The sequence below is a fragment of the Sparus aurata genome, chromosome 6 (genome assembly GCF_900880675.1).
Source record: "Sparus aurata chromosome 6, fSpaAur1.1, whole genome shotgun sequence".
Classification (NCBI taxonomy): domain Eukaryota; kingdom Metazoa; phylum Chordata; class Actinopteri; order Spariformes; family Sparidae; genus Sparus; species Sparus aurata.
The window spans coordinates 4,730,128-4,749,440 of record NC_044192.1 but is presented as its reverse complement, the minus strand read 5'-3'; the positions used below and the strand labels follow the sequence as shown (position 1 = coordinate 4,749,440).

General features: G+C 40.7%; 1 protein-coding gene across 4 annotated transcripts in view; it reads right to left on the bottom strand.

Moving 5' to 3' along the window:
• The window catches only part of mtss1 (MTSS I-BAR domain containing 1), a 68,477-nt gene that overhangs the window by 35,495 nt on the left and 13,669 nt on the right, over window positions 1–19,313 (bottom strand). For 3 of the 4 annotated variants that reach the window (XM_030419821.1, XM_030419822.1, XM_030419823.1), the window contains exons 2-3: window positions 12,375–12,436; window positions 5,620–5,693 (exon numbers count right to left, since the gene is read on the bottom strand). In XM_030419821.1, the coding sequence (XP_030275681.1) occupies window positions 5,620–5,693; window positions 12,375–12,436 (136 nt within the window). Of the gene's footprint in view, window positions 1–5,619; window positions 5,694–5,807; window positions 5,886–12,374; window positions 12,437–19,313 lie in introns of those variants that run through there. The other variant, XM_030419824.1, reaches the window with a different exon arrangement.

Sequence of the window (19,313 nt, the reverse complement as noted above, 5' to 3'; positions counted from 1 at the left end):
AAACAACGAGGTCAAGAGTGACGGAAGAGTTCTGGAGCTGCTCGGTACCAGGTGCGGTAATTTTGAGAGTTAAATCAATTTAAAAGTAGCTGCTAGCCAAATATCATAGTGACCGTGTCAGCGTTGTGTTAAATCAGGATGCTTCAATCTACAGTGCAGATCACGACGTAAAATCTCAAGAGTTCGCAGAGGAGTGATGTGTTGCTGACTTGAAGACATGACTAACGTCTAGATGTGGAAATGTCTTGTTGCAGATAATAAGGAAATCTTTCATGATAGCGAGTGTTTAGAAAACTGCCAAAGCAGCTGGAGATAATTGAGAGTGCAGGCTCAGATTGTGATTGCAGGCTCAAATCTGCGCCTCTGTGCCTGTGCACGCTCAAATGTTGACTTGGAGACTAAGACAGACTTCGTGTGTGCTCTCGCAGATCTTTTGTCATCAATATACTTCTATAGGGGAGGAGACAGCTGTTAAAACACACTTCATAGGTACACACACACAGACACACACACAGAACAGTGGAATGTGCTTTGTCAACGTGCAGTGTGTGTAGTCTGCATTAGCTTTACACTGAGCTAACTGCTAACAGATGGCAACACGCTGCAGAGCCAAGCAAGGTTAAACCAGACAAGGCCGACTGGAGCTAAACCACGGCAAGAGTGCGACAAAGCAGCGCTGAAGCAAAATAATCACACTTGCTTTCTACCGTAGAGCTTTAACGCGTGTTAAATCACCGACATGGACAACAGACACACGTAGTCATGAGGCTGTTCTACTTTAGGTCTTTAAACACAGCTGATAGATTCATTTATTTGTTGGTGCGTACTGTGCAGACGGACAGTGCAGCCCCTCTGTGACAAAATAAACACCAGTTGGACCTTCAGACTAACTGCGATTTCAGCTTTAATGAGACACATCCACAGCAGGTTGAAGTGCCTGTTTGACACTTTGACGGTAAAACATAAAAACATATTGGCTGCAGACTTTGAGCCTGTTAAAGGGATATTCCGGTGTAAGTTTAATCCATGGTCTAACACACGGTGAAACTGTGTAGACTCCCTCTCGAGAGATCAAGTTAGCAGACCGCTAATTTACGGAGTTTTATCAACCTCAGAAACGACCGCACGACAACAATACACTGCAGTAAATGGAACCAAATATAAACCGCCACCAAAAAGCCACAAATAATGCTCAGAACAGCACCAAACTTCAGCAACAGTACAAATAGGATCTCAGCACATAGTCCGGGGCATCTAACCTCCGCTAGCTTAGCTGGATTTCTATTGTGAAGCTAAAAACAGATTTCAACTCTCCTCCATCAGCTTCCAGGTCGGGGAAGTCCCGACGCAACGATTACCGAGTGCGGTTAGAAATGTTCAATTCCGTTCTTTCCCCTGTCCGCTCTTGATAATAACTGTTATAAACTGGCAGGTAAGACACATATGAACTTTGATTGCTTTTCCATGGAGTCATAATCATACATTTTCATCCATGAGCCGCGGAACTCTACTGCACTCGGTAATCGACTCGTCGGGACTTCCCGTCAACAGGAAGCTGCTGCAGAAGAGTGGTAAATTTAGTCAGCTTTTCAGTAGAAATCCAGCTAAGCTAGCGGAGGTTAGATGCCCCGGACTATGTGCTGAGACCCTATTTGTACTGTTGCTGAAGTTTGGTGCTGTTCTGAGCATTATTTGTGGCTTTTTGGTGGCGGTTTATATTTGGATCCATTTACTGCAGTGTATTGTTGTCGTGCGGTCGTTTCTGAAGTTGATAAAACTCCGTAAATTAGCAGTCTGCTAACTTGTCCTATCGAGAGGGAGTCTAACACAGTTTCACGGTGTGTTAGACCATGGATTAAATTTACACCGGAATATCCCTTTAACTTCCTGTTCCTGAAATTAACGAGAATGACTTCCACAGGGTTTTGTAGGCTTAAGCAAACCTTACCTTCTGTTATTCACACGCACAGAAGGTACATATTATATAGGCATGAACCACTGTCCACGCAAGCTTCCCCGAGATAATCACATGCTGTAGGTGCTGCCTGCTGTGTGTGTGTGAGGCTGCACAATGTCGAAACTTTCTCCTCCTGGTGTTTAACTATACTGTAAGTCTTGTGACGCGAGATGCCTGATGATACCTTATGATGTCGGGATGCCCATGCTGTACTTATGCTTCAGGTGATGTCATGTGCTCCAGAATGTGATCTGCAGCTGCCTGAAGCTGCGTGTTTGACAGTAACCTCTGCAGATAAATAACAGCCCAGTGGTTTAAATACAGTCCGTTCAGCTGTGTGCGACCTGCACAGCCACAAACCAGCTAAATCTGCCTCTTTACGTTTTGTTTCTTATCATTCGCTGCCTTTTTTTTTTTGATAAACAAACATGACAGAGCTCGTCTGTAGAGGCTTCCACAGAGGGAGCGGCTGTGATTTACCTCCCACACACACACACACACACACCCACACACGTTACTGGATTTCCTTTAAATACCAACTGACTTCTGTGTTACATAATCATACCAGCAGCTGACTGTCTCAACAAAGCCCCGACACACAGGCACTGCAGCTCTGAATACACCGGTAGTCCCTGTCCAATTTTATACAGCCTGGACTCTACTGATGCTCGATCACAGGAGAGGAGATGTCTGAAGAGGGACTTCAAATAAAAATGCTCCACGCGGGTTTATAATCACTGTAGACACGATGAACACACACCTGTCCACAAATAGAACCTGCAGGTTTAAATGAAGGGGAGATCTCTCTGTTCTGTATCCAGAGGTATCTAACACAACAGTGCACTTCTCTGTGTTTGGGGAAGATATGCTCTTGTTTTCAACATCACAAAACCACCTGTGCACAACTCCAGATCCACAAAGAAAAGGTCTTCCACGCTCAGTATGGGACATCTGGAGTCTGAGCCGACCTTGCTAATGCTCTTGTGGCTGCAAATGATAAAATCCCTGCAGCCGAGTTCCAAAATCTGGCTGTTGTAGCAGATAACCAATTTTTCTTTCACACAGATCGGCACACTGGATGTGTGTGTGAAGCGCTGCTGCGTGGCGTTACCTCTCGCTTGTCACTTTGGCTTCCATGTTAACCGGTTAGACCGTTCACACTGCATGCCTGAGACATGTTTATCACATGCGTGTCAAGCGTGGCTGCTGCATCGCGTCATCTAGAGATTCGGAGTCTCGCCTATTTCTACCGCAACACGCACTGTTCTCTGAAAAAAAACTCAACTGAATCGGCTTCTAGGAAGTCATATGGACGTCGTACCAGCATTTCACCACAGTTCTAATGTTTGTATTTGTAGATAAAGTCACAGACGTGAAGAGAACACACACAACAGTGAACTTTCTTTCATTTTCACTTTCTCTCCCTCCCTGCCAGGCTGCCTACGTGAACACAAACGAACAAGTCAGCGGCAGCAGCTTGATAACGCAGTACACGGGCATCAAAGTCCGCCCAGCCTGTTGGGTATCAAACTGTAAACATGAACACAATTGAGTTTTGTGAAATCTGACAAACTGCCCCAAGTGTAGAAGTTACCAGAGCTCTGTATCCTCTGCTCGAGGCTAAATTAGCTGTAAATCAATTTTTAAAAAATGTTTTTGTTCAACTAAAGAAACGAAACACTCTTCAATTACTGTCATAATGATAAAGAAGAGCAGAAAATTTTCACATTAAAAGGAACTAAAAACAGAGTTCGTACACGTTTTTCAAGGTCAAATTCAAGCACTTTTCAAGCACTTTTAAGGGTAATTTACAAAATCTTCCAGCACCTTATTGCTGGGGTAAAATACATATCTACAGGAATATATATACTCATGATTATTTGTTTCACTTTTTATCACAATTATGTGAATTGTATTATGCTGTAAACATCTAAAATGATGTTTCATGATAGCAAAAACTTTAGAAATTAAAGTTTTATCCAAAAAAAGGGAAGCCACTTGGCGTTCTTCAGGTACACTTGCACCGGGACAAAGAGACCTGAGAGCACCCTGTAATTTTCTTTTTTGACATAAACTTTTATAAGCTTTTCACTTATTCATCGAAGTTTATTAATATTGAACGTGTCATCAGTCCAAATTGAATCAAAATGCAACTTCTCCTCAGCCATCCTTCTCTATTGCTACCAGGCTGCCCAATGTTGCCAAGACACAGAGTTATAATGTCAAGCACTTTCAAGCACTTAAACTAAAATCCAAGCACTTTTCAGACCTTGAAAACACAACATGAAATTCAAGCACTTTCAAGGATTTCAAGCACCCGTACGAACCTTGTAAAAATGGAAATATCGAAAATGTTTGCTGGAAAATGACCAAAAAAAACAAATCGCTCAAATGTCTTTAGTTGCGGCTCTTAACATCAAGCGTCGGTACAAAGTTTGACTTTGCTAAACATGACTTTTTAAAACCTTTTTAATTAGTTAACCATTGCATCAGTTACCATGGTTACCTCTCGAGCATGAGGCGACATGTGGCGAGCCGTACGCTTCAGAAGATACAAACTGTTCATCCACACAAAACTACACTGAATGAGAGAACATGCATCTTAAACAGAGAGAGTAGTGTGCAATTCTGGATGCAGAGCAAGTTATTGGTGGACAAGTTGCATTGTGGGTAATGTAGAAGCCATGTGGAATGTATGGAATAAAAAGGAGAATATCTCTGATTGTGATGTATCAATGTTTATAGCTTTTGTTTCAACTGTCCGACAACGTTAGAGGAGTTCAGCACCGTCAGACATGGCTCCAATGTTTTAACGTGGTCATGAGGTTCAACTCTGAACTTGACAAATTGATGTGGTGAAACTGATTGTTCCATCTAATTCTGACTACAAAAGCAAACAAGAAGTGTTTCCCACAAGATTGGAAAAATCCGTCAACGCTGAAGAACAAGACCTCCCTGCACTATGAATGTGTGAATGTGCGTAACCTTATCCAGGGTGAAACGAGACAGCTGCACATGAGGTCTCAGAGAGAGGCGGGAAGATCAAAAGGAAAAACTTAAAAGAAAAAAAAGGCTCATGAACAGACGGTACGTTCGCTCGACGGCACCAAAAAAACAGACAAGGAAAGAAAAGAAAAAGAAAGATGTACTGTAGCTTACTGAAAATTGGCTGGGGCAATTTTCCTGAGCAATTTTATTCTCCAGTAGCACAAACCTTAATGGTTTCTACATTATATTACATCGCACACACACACACACAAACACACACAGAGAGACTGGTCCACAGTGAAGCTAATTAGCTCCCTCATGATCTCACTATTTATAATAAAAAAAGAGACACAGTGAAAGATCAAACTGTAAGAAGGAAGGAAAGAACAGACCGAAGAAGAGGGAGAACAGGTCCCTTGGCCCGCTTGCATGATGTCACACATACACACACAGAAACACACACAGACACACACACACACACACACACACAGAAACACACAAATCTGAAGCTGATCCCAGAATGATTTTCCTCTTGAGTTCTTCTGTCACACCGCCAGGAAATCAATCTAGCTGCCTGTGTCTGCTTCACACTGTGTTTCTGTCTGTTTATATGTATTCTGGTGTGTATATATGTATGTGCGGATTTGCATGAGAGTGTGTGTGTGGTTGTTTACCTCTGGTCCCGGTCGCCATGTCTGCCACCTTCTGAAATGCATCGAGGAAGGCTCCGGTCACCACGATGGTCGTCCTGAGTCACAAAAAAACAGCAAACGTTGATTTAACCAAACAGATTAAATACTACATTCGTGACAAAGTCTGTCTCCATTTTTGTACCACAGGCAGAGCAGTGACACTCACTAACAGAACACAAACACATCAGACACGAAACAGAACAAAATGCTCCAATGAGTTTACACTTCAGCGTGTTGATCAGTGGTTCATGAGCAGCAGACTGGCACCAGGCAACAGAACATTTGGTACCAAACCATGACGACTGACTGGCAAAGAAACTCAACAGTAATTATGTAACTAAATAGGCTACAAAAGACTTTATGACTTTATCTTTCAGTACCAATGGGTTGTAATTCAGAGCGATTGTGCACCGCCACCCAAATGTGTCATGTGGAGCTGCCATCAGCCACTCTGTAAATATCTTATAGTCTGGGCTTCCCTGGAGATGATGATGACTTGTTGCTATAAAGTATAATTATTTGGTTAATGCAGCTGTTGAACATACGACAGAAATCTGCAGTTAATTTAGCAGCTGTGGTACATTTGTTGCAGTCAAAAACTGGGAAGGTGACTACTTATTGAGAAATTACTTTTTCTGTACACATCTGAGCTCGGCAGACTCGTGTCCAGATATGAGACTGGCCAATCACAACCAACTACATAATGTGACAGGTTCGATACGATGACTGGCAGAGCGGCAAACGTGACATTTCAAATGATTGGTTGTAGGTTTATCCAATTGCATCCAGTCCGTCCAAAACTCTGATCCTGCACTGCCCATTTCCTGCCTCAAATGTTTACACAAACACATTTTAGTGTTGAGTTTAGCTGTAATATGAAAGAGGTTTTTCTGTTTAAAAAAAACACCAAACATCGCCCAACTTGTCAGTGTCGCTGGTGCTACATCATGTTTTATTTCTCCGATTGGTTGAGGGTCTATTCAGTTTTATCTGTAGGCATTTTCAGTCCGCACCCACTGCTAACGATCCTTGGAAACATGAACAGAGAGGTTTTAGTCTAGACTAGTACACATCAGGGTAATCTAATGCCAAGTCACCCAAAAACAGAACTTTTCCTGGTTTATGTCATGGATTTTCTTGGAGAAAAAAAAATCATTTTATAACTATTGCTGTTCTCCAAATGCTTTTTAAATTAAGCAGCTAACTTTCAGGATTTTGCTGATTCAACGTCTGTGTATTATGAGCCTCAGCAGTCGTTTTATTTTTCACTGGATTGGGTTGAAATTTGTCCTCAACATCCGAGGCAACACAATGAAGCTTTCATTCATTTAAAGTGTTGTTGCTGAATGCTCACAGTAACCATATTAATAACAGGAAGTTACCGAACAAAGACTGTCGTTTGTCAAGCTTCCTTAGGACCTCTTTGATCTTCGGGCCAAATTTTCATGCACCTCATCAAACATCGCTAAATGTGTTCACTGGTGGGAAGCCAGTGAGGGATTGGTGTCTGTTCTCAGCCGCCTCTCAGATCGGGTTACAACTCTTGGAAACTTAATCTACGCATGTTGTCTTTGACTACGATTTCCAGTTTGGATCAGTTCCTATGAAGACAAAAAGTCTGTAACGCAGATGAAACTGGACGTTAAATATTAGGAGACAACAGTGGAAAGAAAGATAAGAACCAAACTTGTTGCAAGGATAAACATCCCGATATTAAACTGGTATTAACACCAGAGAGAAAAAACACAATGACAAACTGGGTGGCAGGTGACCATGTTTTTTTATAACTGCACGGTGTGAACCAAAACAAAGTACAAAAATAACGTGTTCCCTTGTTCCAATCACAGGAACACAGCAGACGGTGGACGACAGTCTGCTGCAGAAGACGCATCTCAAACAAACTGTCTGAGTTTTAAAGAGGGAAAAGAAAAGACTTTTATTTTGGAGCCACATGAGAGGCCAGACTTCCTCAAAGGCCGGTGTTGGGAGTGCAACTGGAGACCTTCTGACACACACATCATCATCATCATCAATGGACCTATTGTCTGTGTGTGTGCTCCATTACCAGTCAGGTCTATGTTTCTATAGCTGTGCACACACACACCAACACACAAGCACACACACACACACACACACATCCAGCCATTACCCCTGCAAACCTAACTAAGAAGATCAGATGACACTGCTGTCAATAGTTTGTGTGTCTCTGTGTGCGAGTGTGTGTGTCTGTCTGACCTCAGAGCAAATTCTCTTTCATATTAGAACACACACACACACAAACACACACACACACACACACACACACACACACACACTTTCATTCACACATCATTTGCATTGCGTGTGAAGACCAACAAGCCAACAGTAGCAACGATGCAACAAACATGCCGTAGCGTCTGTTAAAAACCGACGTGACGTTCTGGTACCAGAAACGTAAAATTAAAACTCACTGCTGCAGCTTCATGTGTGCACAGACGTGTTTGATCTGCTGTCCCATGATCTCCAGCTGCCTGAACACTCTGGTGACGCTGAGGGAAAACTCACAGTCCCACATTCCTCAACAAGACACAAGAAACCCCAGTGGAGCCGACAGACGCTCAGGTTCGTCTCTCCTCAGCTGCTGCACGCTGCATTACAGTTCAGGCTATGGCTGCCGCAATATCGGATTTTCACTACACGGTTATTCTGCCCAAATGTTTCACGATAACAATATTATCACGCTGTCTACCGGACAACACATAAAGTGTCTCGCTGCCTACAGCACTTGGGTAGCAGCTAGCTAGTTACAGTGTTGTTTTTATATTTTATTGTGAGTGGTAACCAATGTCAATAGATGTATCAATAATAATACATTCTTGTGTGATTTTATAATGTCCTAAATGTTTTTTATGCATGTAATATTTTAATTTTATTTTTTTTATCCTATATGCTATTTTATGTTACACAATGTATCTTTGTTTTAATTTCGGAAGCACATTGAGTTTACGCTTGCCGTATGAAATGTGCTATATAAATACATTTGACTTGACTTGACTATTACCCTCGAATACTATGACAAAGTGAAGATAAAATGAAAATGGTTTAGAAGGCAGTAAGTTATTCAACAATGTTATCATTTCTTTATTAAAAATACCGGTGTGTCGAAACACCAGAAGACTGCACAAGAAAAAATTCACCATTCAAAACAATGTTTACTGAGTAAAAATTTTTTATAATTCTGCTTCTTCAGCATCCGTTGTTACTTAATCTACATATAAGATTAAAGGATGCATAATATATATTGGGTTAATATATTTTTGGACAAACATTTGGAAATGTACATTATCGTCTATTTAACTTTACCATGAATTAAAAGTTGATTAACAGAGCAGATAATATATAACCACTCTCCTTTCATTCATTTAACAAACACAGTCTGATGCAGGAGTTGGCAGTGTGCGTCTTTAATGTTGGTTTGTGATGAGTCAATAAAAGAGGATGACAACACGACCAAAATTTGCAATTTGAGTTCAAAGATCAGGAAATCAAGCTCTTGAATATTAAATAATTTATTTTTTCCCCACTACATGTAAGCCTATTTTATCTTCAGGAGTGCATAATCTACACTATAGAATCTTATTTTCAATATACAAATTGTGAAATTATCTTTTATTTCGGTATCGACCATTAGAGTCAGGGGATTATCGGTTATTGGCATCAGCTGAAAAAAAATCCATATCGTACATTTTGTTTCCAAAATAATACTGATGTTCATGTGTCCAACTACTCAACTATGGAGTTCAAATGTGCTCAAAATGGAATGAATTATAAATATCATGCAATAAATAGTCCAATTAATGAACACAGACTATATAACAATGTGATAAAGTAAAATGTTATATCTGCTTCTTTACGATTACACGTTATCTTTATTTCACTCCATCTATTTTGCTATTATTATTCTTTCAATAGGTTAATATTAATTTCAACAAAGTCTTCAATCACAGCAACAGGTTTGGGACAAATTTGCCATTGTAAGAATTAGCATACATATAATCTATTAAAATGATTACAAATATTTAGCGTCTTCATGCACAACAACTGTCAGAAGAACCCAACTGAAACTGTATTTGTTTGAGTGTTCAGTGGAATCATATGAAGTCCTGCTCTATTCTTAGCCACAGCAACTAAACATTTCCTGCACTAAATGTGGGAAGACTTCATTAAACTGTGTAATATTCTCTAGTGCAGGTTTGGTTTAATGAGGCTGAGAGGTATCGACCTGTTAATCCTGATGATGTTCACTAAATCGAACCGTTTAGATGCACCAAACATTTCTTTTAAGCCCCTAAAAAAGAAAAAAACAATTCCCAGCGTGTCTTTGTTTTTATGTTTTACATTTCAAAGGGCATTTGATTTTGATGGCGGTCCAATAAACAAACACGTCGTGGAGTCTGGATTGAAGCTTTATGCGTGCAAATGATCCACAGCAAATCTTTTGAGTGGCATTAAACGTAAGAGCACTTTGAACAGGGTGGATGTCCTATTTGTGCCTGCATTTAAGTGTGCGTGTGCGTGTGTGTGTGTGTGTGTGCATGCAGCTGGCTGACTGGCAGGGCTAATGGACTGTGACTGTGTGCAGCAGGCAGGGTGATGCTTATCAAAGTAAACTGGCCTACTGGGAGACACAGCCATTATACTGTCATTACACTGAGCCAGCTACCGGGTCAGTGTGCATGTGACAGCGGGAGGCAGAACACATGCAGCATTCATGTACAGTACAGAGTGAGCATAGAACAATAACCAGGAATGAGTTAGACATGTTGTTGTTTTGATGAATCTGCCAACATGTTTTTGGAGCCAAACTAAAGCTGTTTTAACACAAAGAGTAGGGCTGCACAAAAAATCGCGATCTCGATTCACACATACACGTGATCTCATTTCTACACACAGCGATTCTGAAGCATTTTATATCTCGAGCCGAATCACAAACAAATGCTTCTATTTTCCTCCCGGATTTTTTGAAGCGCCCCCAAACGCAGCACGGCCGCTGCCTCCTCCCTCAACCTGTGGTAAAGCGTCTTTACAACACGTGATTCAGTGGAGGAAGCCCGCCTGCGATTGAGTGTTTGGAAGGAGTGAGAGAAGCCGTTTTTAGACGGGGCAGCAAGCCGCCAATCTGCCCGTCCTATTGACGGCTAGGTCCGCGGTTTTAGACAGAGGGCGGCAAATTGGGGGTCTGTTTTGGTCCGCCGATTTGCTGCCTCGGACGGTACACTTATTTCCGCCTCGACTGCTAGCTTGTTGTTGTAGCGACAAGCTAGGAACGGTCGCTACTTTCAAATTAAAAGCCCCCCGCTAAGAACCCAGTTCTAAACTCCAATGGGGTGCAATGCAAAGCTCTTATTTTGAAGACAAATTCGTTGTCAACTGTTCGCAGCCCAACTTCGGCTTCACTTCACGCCACATGTTTATCTCTACCTCTGAGGCGGCTTTTGGAAAAGGAAGAATATTATGCCTCCGTTTTAGAAAGCCGATCACAGCAGCTATCACATATCACCTAGCCAAAGCTACGGCCCCAATAAACACTGTACAACATGAGGTATTAGAGGATGTCCTCTCATCTTGGAGACAATTTTTTTTTTTTTTTACTTTTGTAAATATCATTTCTCATCCAAAGATGGAACTAATAAAACAAAAAAAAACATTGTAGTATGCATACTACAATGTTTTTTTTTTGTTTTGTTCAAGTTCATCAGTGCAATAAACATTTTGTGAAAAAAATCGTGCCAGAGAATCGTGATCTCAATTCTAAGCAAAAAAATCGTGATTCACATTTTTTCCAGAATCGTGCAGCCCTAACTAAGAGCTTTAAAAATACAGGATAAAACATACAAACTGAGATTCAGATCAGACAAAATCTGACCGACGATTGAGTGACAACGTCAAAGAAAGTGTTTCCCACAGCGCTGTAAAGTGAACGCACTCTCAAATCGTTTCTTCTTTTGCCTTCCAGGGCGATCAGCGCTGTGATCGACAGAGCTGTCTAGCGCAGGACAGGTCTGCACTGTGTGAAGGTTTTATTACTGACAGTGGTGCTCCACACCCTCCATTTCAAAGTTTCACACTTTTCCAGACTTAAATATTTAAACTTTTGATTGTTCAGATCATATTTGACATCTTGACATTTGCTGTAAAAGCCCTGCGGACTCTGGGAGAGCCGGCACGTCGACCTCAGGTTGGCTAATGTAGAAACCACTTTTAAATTCTCTTTTAAAAACAGTCTTTTTAAAATTCCTCTGTAGCCGATTGGTTTAAATACATTCCCTTTTCTTTTCCAGTCTCAGTGCTTGTTTTTAAATCATCATCATCCTGGTTTTACCTTTTTAATATTACTGGCTTTAGTGTTGGGAATTTGCATGTCGTTTTAATTGCATTTTCACTTTTCTGTACAAATTGTGTTTTATTTCACTGTACAGGCACCTTGTGATCTTGTTAAAAAAGGTGCTAGAATAATAAAGTCTTGTATTTCTTTGATTCTTTGAGTCCAAGTACAACTGATGGTGACTAAATACACTCAAACATGAAGAGAAGAGACTTTGTATGTATGTTTTTAGAGGGGTTCAGTCTGGGGAAGCAGTACAGCTCTAGTTGACGGATGCTGTATGATCTGCTGGCCAGTGTGGTCAGAGAAAACAATATTATATATGAGTTTAAACTTATATGCATGTGTTTGTGTGTGTAAATGTGTGTTTTACCTGAGCTGAGATTGTAGCTTGGCTCCTTTGGTTACAAAGTCCTCCCATGTAGGATAACTGGCCTGCAGAAAACACAAAAAAACATCAATGACGTTAAAACTCTGACAAATTCACAGACGGATGAAATCAGAGTAGACAAAGACATTAAAAGGTTTTAGCAGTGTGTATTTTATATCAATATCTTATGATCTTAATGGGGAGACAGAACTAATGGTCTGCAGTCATCGACCACAGAGCTCTCTACCATCCCAACGCAGTGATGTAACCTGGGATTAATGGACTGACCTGAACTGAATTAGATCCAGCCGGATCCAAATGAAAATAAAAATTGCAAAATGAGCCTCGAGGTGCGAAATGCACACGAGCAAAAACAGATCAGGAGGTAGAATGAAAAGCAGAGAGAAAGAAAGAAATAAAGAGAATGCTGATTTAAAAAAATAATGAAGGATGAGATGGAAAATAATATTCAGTTTAAAGAGTTAATTCAGTTCAGGAGAGATTATCCTCTGAGGTCAAAGGTCAGTGTTACTGCTGCACAGGCTGGTCAACACAGAAATTATTGCCGACTCATCGATTAATAGCTGCATCTCAGTGTGTATTCTCTATTACCACTGAATGAAACATTCCTTTCACAGTTTTCATTCGCAGCAACAACACCAACAGCTGTGAACGGCGTAAAACCTTTCAACAGCTGACTGACTTGTGTTATTTTTGGCTTCGGGGTTACACATGAGGACGAGGCCCTCGAGCCGACCGCAAACATATAGAAACAAACAGAAGACGGCGGATCCAAATATCAGCAAACTACAGCCTCAGTCACACAGCTGTGATTGATTCTTCATGAAACTGAAGCTTTTCCTCTGAGCTCATCTCAACGTGCAGTTTTATCACCACTGAGGCCAAAATCCTGTTCAAACCCGACAAGTAGCATGAACTTCATTTATCTCGGTGCAACTTTTACACACTCGTATATACTTGACAATAAAAAACTAATGCAAAGAATTTAAGAAAAACTGCAAGTAACAAGTAACATGTAGCGGTTATGCTTGAAAATGACAAATTATTTAAATAGTTTGTTAACTGAGTGATCAATTAACAGTTTTTTACTTTTTAACTTGTCCAGTAATATGTTTCAAACTTTAACAGAAACTTAAACTGCAACAATTCATCAATTAATCTCGTGGTTGTCAACAATTAAATTAATCAGTGACTGTTTTGATGATTTTATGAGTATAAAAGATTTAAGGAAGAAAATAAAAATTCTCTCATTCCAGCTTCTTAAATGTGGATATTTGTTTTTTCTTTACTCCTCTGTGACAACAAGACACCTGCAGGCTTCATCTCGGGTTTTGGGAAACTCTGATCAACATTTTTTGACGTCTTATAGACCAAAAAACTGATTTAATAATCCAACAAAAAATATATATATACAGATTACGTTGCAGCCCTAATGAAAACAAACTAAGAAGAATTTAAGATTATTTGCCCTCTGTTATTAAATTACTTACAAATAATGACCTTGTTCATATCAGCAATAAAGCAAAAACATTACTGAAATATAAATGAAAATATATTTGCTTCTTTTCGCCTGCTGGTGCTGAACACTTCCTTCAGGGGGTAAAAAACAGTGTCTGCATTTTGCAACAGCAGCTGATTGATTATGTAATCTAAGGCCGGTCGGTGCTGCAGACTCTGACCTTGGGTTACATCTGTGGCCAACAGCTGCTGGTGTGCTGCTCTGGTTATTCAATTAAAAATGCAGGAAAGCCCTGTTGGAACAGAGCTGAATCCCACTTTCTCTCTCTCTGTCTCTTCAATTTTCCGAACCCAGTCACCCTGTCTGTCCTCTGTATCTGCTGGTCCACCACAGAGGGGATAATACCGATTTAACCCCCTAACACCACGCCATTAGCCTCTTAGCTCCACACCGCTAAAGCTGTTAGCCTGCCCCCGCTTCACAGCTAGCCAGGCATGCACACTACATGGGGCTGACAGGTTTACTAGCTGCAGGGACTTAACACTACATGATGAAATACTGCAGGTGACCGGCTGAATGCCTCCGGTAAACAAGTAGGATAAATGGAAGAGGAAGGAAATGAATAGAAATGGGTCGCACTCCAAATACTGTATTGATCCCTGCGGGGACGAAATGGGCTTTATCTGGGACAAAATTTATATATTTGGATTTAGAGGAAAAAAGGAACATAAGCGCCAGAGTAATATTTAAGATGAAGCACATTAAGGGCAGAATGAACTGAGCGTAATGTTCTTAGAGCTGACAGCATGAGTGAATATTGAACTGCTGATTTAGGGTGAATGATGGTACATTTCAGGCAGTAAATCACTTCTAGATGTAATAATATAGAGTGTGTTGTATTGAAGTAATCTTTACAAAACCTCATCTCGTGCGAGGGGTTTTTTTTTTTTCACCGTATTAATCTTCCACAAAATCCATGCATGGAAAATTGTGTCATGTGCAAATCTGCCTAGAATCAAATCTCGTGTACCTCTTGTGCTCTCCCGCTGGTATTTTATCATATTTATGTTCATTTTTAGAGTTTTTATATGATCGGAGGGTGAACTGGTGCATGTTTCCGTCCTGAAACATTCAGTACAGAACGTCCAGTCTTTAGTCAGTTCAGTGCAGCCTGTAATCAAATAATTACTGTCAAATTAGCACTAATACACTTAGGTTTACATCCCAACATGTGCATAACATAAGTTCGAAAGTGTAAGCAGGTCAGGTGTCCACCGCGTCCTTGAGATGGATCGTGTAAGAGCATTATGATTTCCAGACACAGGGGCCTTTGGCTGCATTGATTATGTAATTAATCGATCCAAATTAGGGGTGGGTATTGGCAAGAACTTCACGATACGATACGTATCACGATACTTTGGTCAGGATACATATCACGATATCACGATATTGCGATTTAAATAAAGATGAAAACACAAGTACCTGTATATGTACATCAGATGATATTGATCAGAGGACAAATTGAGTCAAAAGTATTTCATTCAAAACAGGCTCTCCATTTTATTAATTCCCATGAAATTTCCGGGCAGTAATATTCTCTTTGTCCAGCTCGTTGTTCGTGCTGTCTCTCTTAACTTTGAAGCCAAAGTGCTTCCAAACGTCAACTTTAAATTGCTGAGGCGTTGTTAACTTGCCATCCATTTTGCAAAGACCTCAGCCACTCTCTCTACTACAGAAATACACCCGCCGCACAGAAGAGTTGCTCTTCAGCGATATATCGATATTTGGATTTGAAAAATCGATATTGTATTGGGCGGCAAAGTATCGCGATATATTGGCGTATCGATATTTTTGCCCACCCCAATCCAAATACAATTACTCAGATACCAGACTTCTAAGGGATTCCCTTATTTTCCCCTGAGAAGTAAACACAAATGTCGTAAAATTAATTAACTAATTCACAATGTCAAAGAAAGGGAATGAAAAAGTCCCTGGATCTGTCGCTTTAACACAGATCCAAACCAAAAGCTAACAGGCTCTATTCTGGGCAGAGACACATCCTCCATTCAAATTACATGGAAATCCTTTTGGCAGTTTTTGTGTTATCCTGCTGACAAACCGACCAACAAATGGACACTGGCAAGAAAATAATCTCCTTGGTGGATGCAATAATGAACAATGAGCCGCCATTTAGTGCTGACATTGCTAAAAAATAAACACAGATCTGCTTTTCTTTTGTATTCCCTGTTGCACTGAAAAAATACCAAACCATGACCCTAAAACTAAAATACACACCAAACACTGAATGTTGTGTACAACTACACCCCTGCAGACTGTTCACAGGAGTATAATCACAGCACTGTAGCTCTGACTCTTGACTTCCTTCATGTGATGCTGGTTATCTAAGAAATTAAGTTTATTATACTTGAGCCGTCACAGAAGGTCAGTCTGTAAGAGAGTATCAGACTACAAACTACGAAGGCATGCTCCAAAACCTCTCCGCTTCTTATATTTCAGTCTGTGCAGTTCTTGGAAGGCCCGTCTTGTTCCCTCGCCCATTCTCGCCTAAACTTTAAATTCTGTCAGGATTTGTTGTGACTGCCAGGAATGTCACAGTCAGTCGCAGACAAAATATTCCAGCAGCGGTTCTGCAGCGGCGGGGCTGAAAACACCACAGACAGACTATGAGGGTCAGCTGAAGCTCGATACTGAGTGCTTTAGAGCGGCGGTTACTAAATTAGGGTCTTGGGAACCACAAGGGTCACTGATGGTGTTCAGACGGTTCCCTGACAGCTGCCAACAAAGCAGCCGTCTGTTCTCAGAAGATGGAAATATCATAAAGGTAGCAACTGAACAACATAAAGAATTAAATGATACGCTGTGTTCCAGACAAGTAAAACTCGAGACTTTCCAACCTCCCACTAGAAAAGGTACAATGGAACGCCACTCAAAGACGGTTTTCCTACTTGTAAACTCGTGCAAATCAATCATCCCCAACTTTATGAAGAGGCAGTTGTCGGACGGCACTTAACAATGGCAGCACACAAGAGTGGTAGGATGTGTTAGCAGACTTAAAGGGATATTCCGGTGTAAGTTTAATCCATGGTCTAACACACCGTGAAACTGTGTTCGACTCCCTCTCGAGAGATGAAGTTTGCAGACCGCTAGCTAACGTAGTTTTAGCATCCTCAGAAACGACCGCACGTCAACAATACACTGCAGTAAATGGGTCCAAATATAAAACCGCCTTAAAAAAGCCACAAATAATGCTCAGAACAGCACCAAACTTCAGCAACATTAGAAACAGGGTCCCAGCACATATTTCAAGGTATCAAACATTTGATATAGTTGCCGTATTTGTCGGAAAATATAAACGAAACTCACCACCCGAGAAGCCTTCCTTGTTGTGGGGAAGCCCTGTGAGTCGATTACCGAGATTTGTTTATCTATTCCGACAAATCCGGCAATGATATCAAATGTTTGATGCCTCGAAATATGTGCTGGGACCCTGTTTTTAATGTTGCTGAAGTTTGGTGCTGTTCTGAGCATTATTTGTGGCTTTTTGATGGCAGTGTATTGTTGTTGTGCGGTCGTTTCTCAGGATGCTAAAACTACGTTAGCTAGCGGTCTGCAAACTTTATCTCTCGAGAGGGTGTCGAACACAGTTTCACGGTGTGTTAGACCATGGATTAAATTTACAACGGAATATCCCTTTAAGTATTTGTGTGAGGCAAGTAAAGGGAAAAAAAATTTCCAAGTATAAAAGTTACCTGAACAGAAATTAATAATAGCGTCTGATACCTCATGCTGACTTTCCCTCCTCTATTTCAAGTATGTAAGGAGGAAGCGCTGCAGACAGTTAACCTGTTCCCAAAGGTTGAGGTCAAACACCTGGAACGTTTGGATGTAGGAAGTTGGAAATTACAACTTTTGACTCTGACTGGAATGCAGAGTTCCAGTCGGGTCTTTGAACTGTGAGGACTGACAGGATGAGGTTCGACTCAGGGTCATCGACTTTAAGATGGAAGCCAGAGTCAAATGTTAAGACAACGGTTTGAAAAGAGGCTCAATTGATTAACACAAGACCCTGACTCATCAATCTGCATTAGGTCAACAGGGAGATTCTAGTTTTGGCAAAGATATTGGTCAATAATAAACAAGAAGTTGTGGCATGGAAAAGCCAAGATGAGGTAAACAGGAACAGTGTTTCAACAGTAAAATGTCCGACTCAGTGCTTATCTTGGTCATAAGTCTGTAACATGAGTCACACACACCACTCGCTTTTGGAGGGTGCAAGGAATCAAATCCACCAAATAATCAATTCCAACAAAAACAGTAACTCCAGCACAAATTTTTGAACTTCTGCAGTGATTCATTTCTTCGTGGCCTGTATTCATGTTCAAACTATGTGCCATTTACAGCCACAACAAGTAGATGATTTGATAAAAAAGAAAATATATTGCGCACTACTTGGATAACCAGTTAATTGTTTCTATAATTTTTCAAGCAAAGTTGTCAAACATTAGCTGGTTTCAGTTCCTTAAATGTACATACCTGCTGCTTTATTGTCATTTATGAGAGTAGATGAAGAGTTTTTGGCTGTTTTGACTTTTGGCTGAACAAAATAAGCAATCTAAAGACGTCACTTCGGCTCCGGGAGGTTGCTTTGAGCATTTTTCAGAATTTTTGGCATCGTATGGACTAAACAATTAGTTCATCAAACATGGGAAAAATCACAAGAATAACTGACAACACTTGTTAGTTGAACTCCTAGTGCTAATATTCTATGTAATATAGAAATAGAGAATTAGAAAGAGGATAGCCAATTACACCGTTGATGAATTGACCACAAGATGACTTGACGACAAACCTTACCAACTGACAAATTGTGTTTTTTAAAGTCAAAATGCCAAATATCTACTGAACAAAAATATTTCCCCGTCTCTCAAAAGGAAACTGTTGGACGCTTTTATCTGTGCTGGTCGTGGTAAATTGTATTTTCTTCATAAACGGCGTCAGTATGAGTGGAAACCATCTCCATGCTCCGCTGGCACTGACACAGTAAACTCTTCTCGCAGAGCCGAAGCTCTCCATGTATAGAAGACATACAGAGCTGTCACCCTATCTGCCCAGTCAGCCAGACAGCATGACCAGGTATACGGTTACTTATAGTCTCTTTGTGAGTGTAGTCACCTGCCTTCAGTTTCTAATCCTACCATGATAATCCTGACTTGCTCTACTGACCGACAGAGAGAAGAGAGACTGAGGAAAGACTGGCTTGACATCTCAGGAAAGTGAGAACACTCTGCTGTTGACTTTTGTCCTGGCTGACTCAAGAAAGAATTAATTAAGTCATTCAGCAAACAAGCTAGTGATTCTTTCATTTATTCAGTCAGTCAGTCAGTCAGTCAGCAAGAGAGGCAACTAACATTTAATTTTTTAGGACTAATCAACGTAAGAAA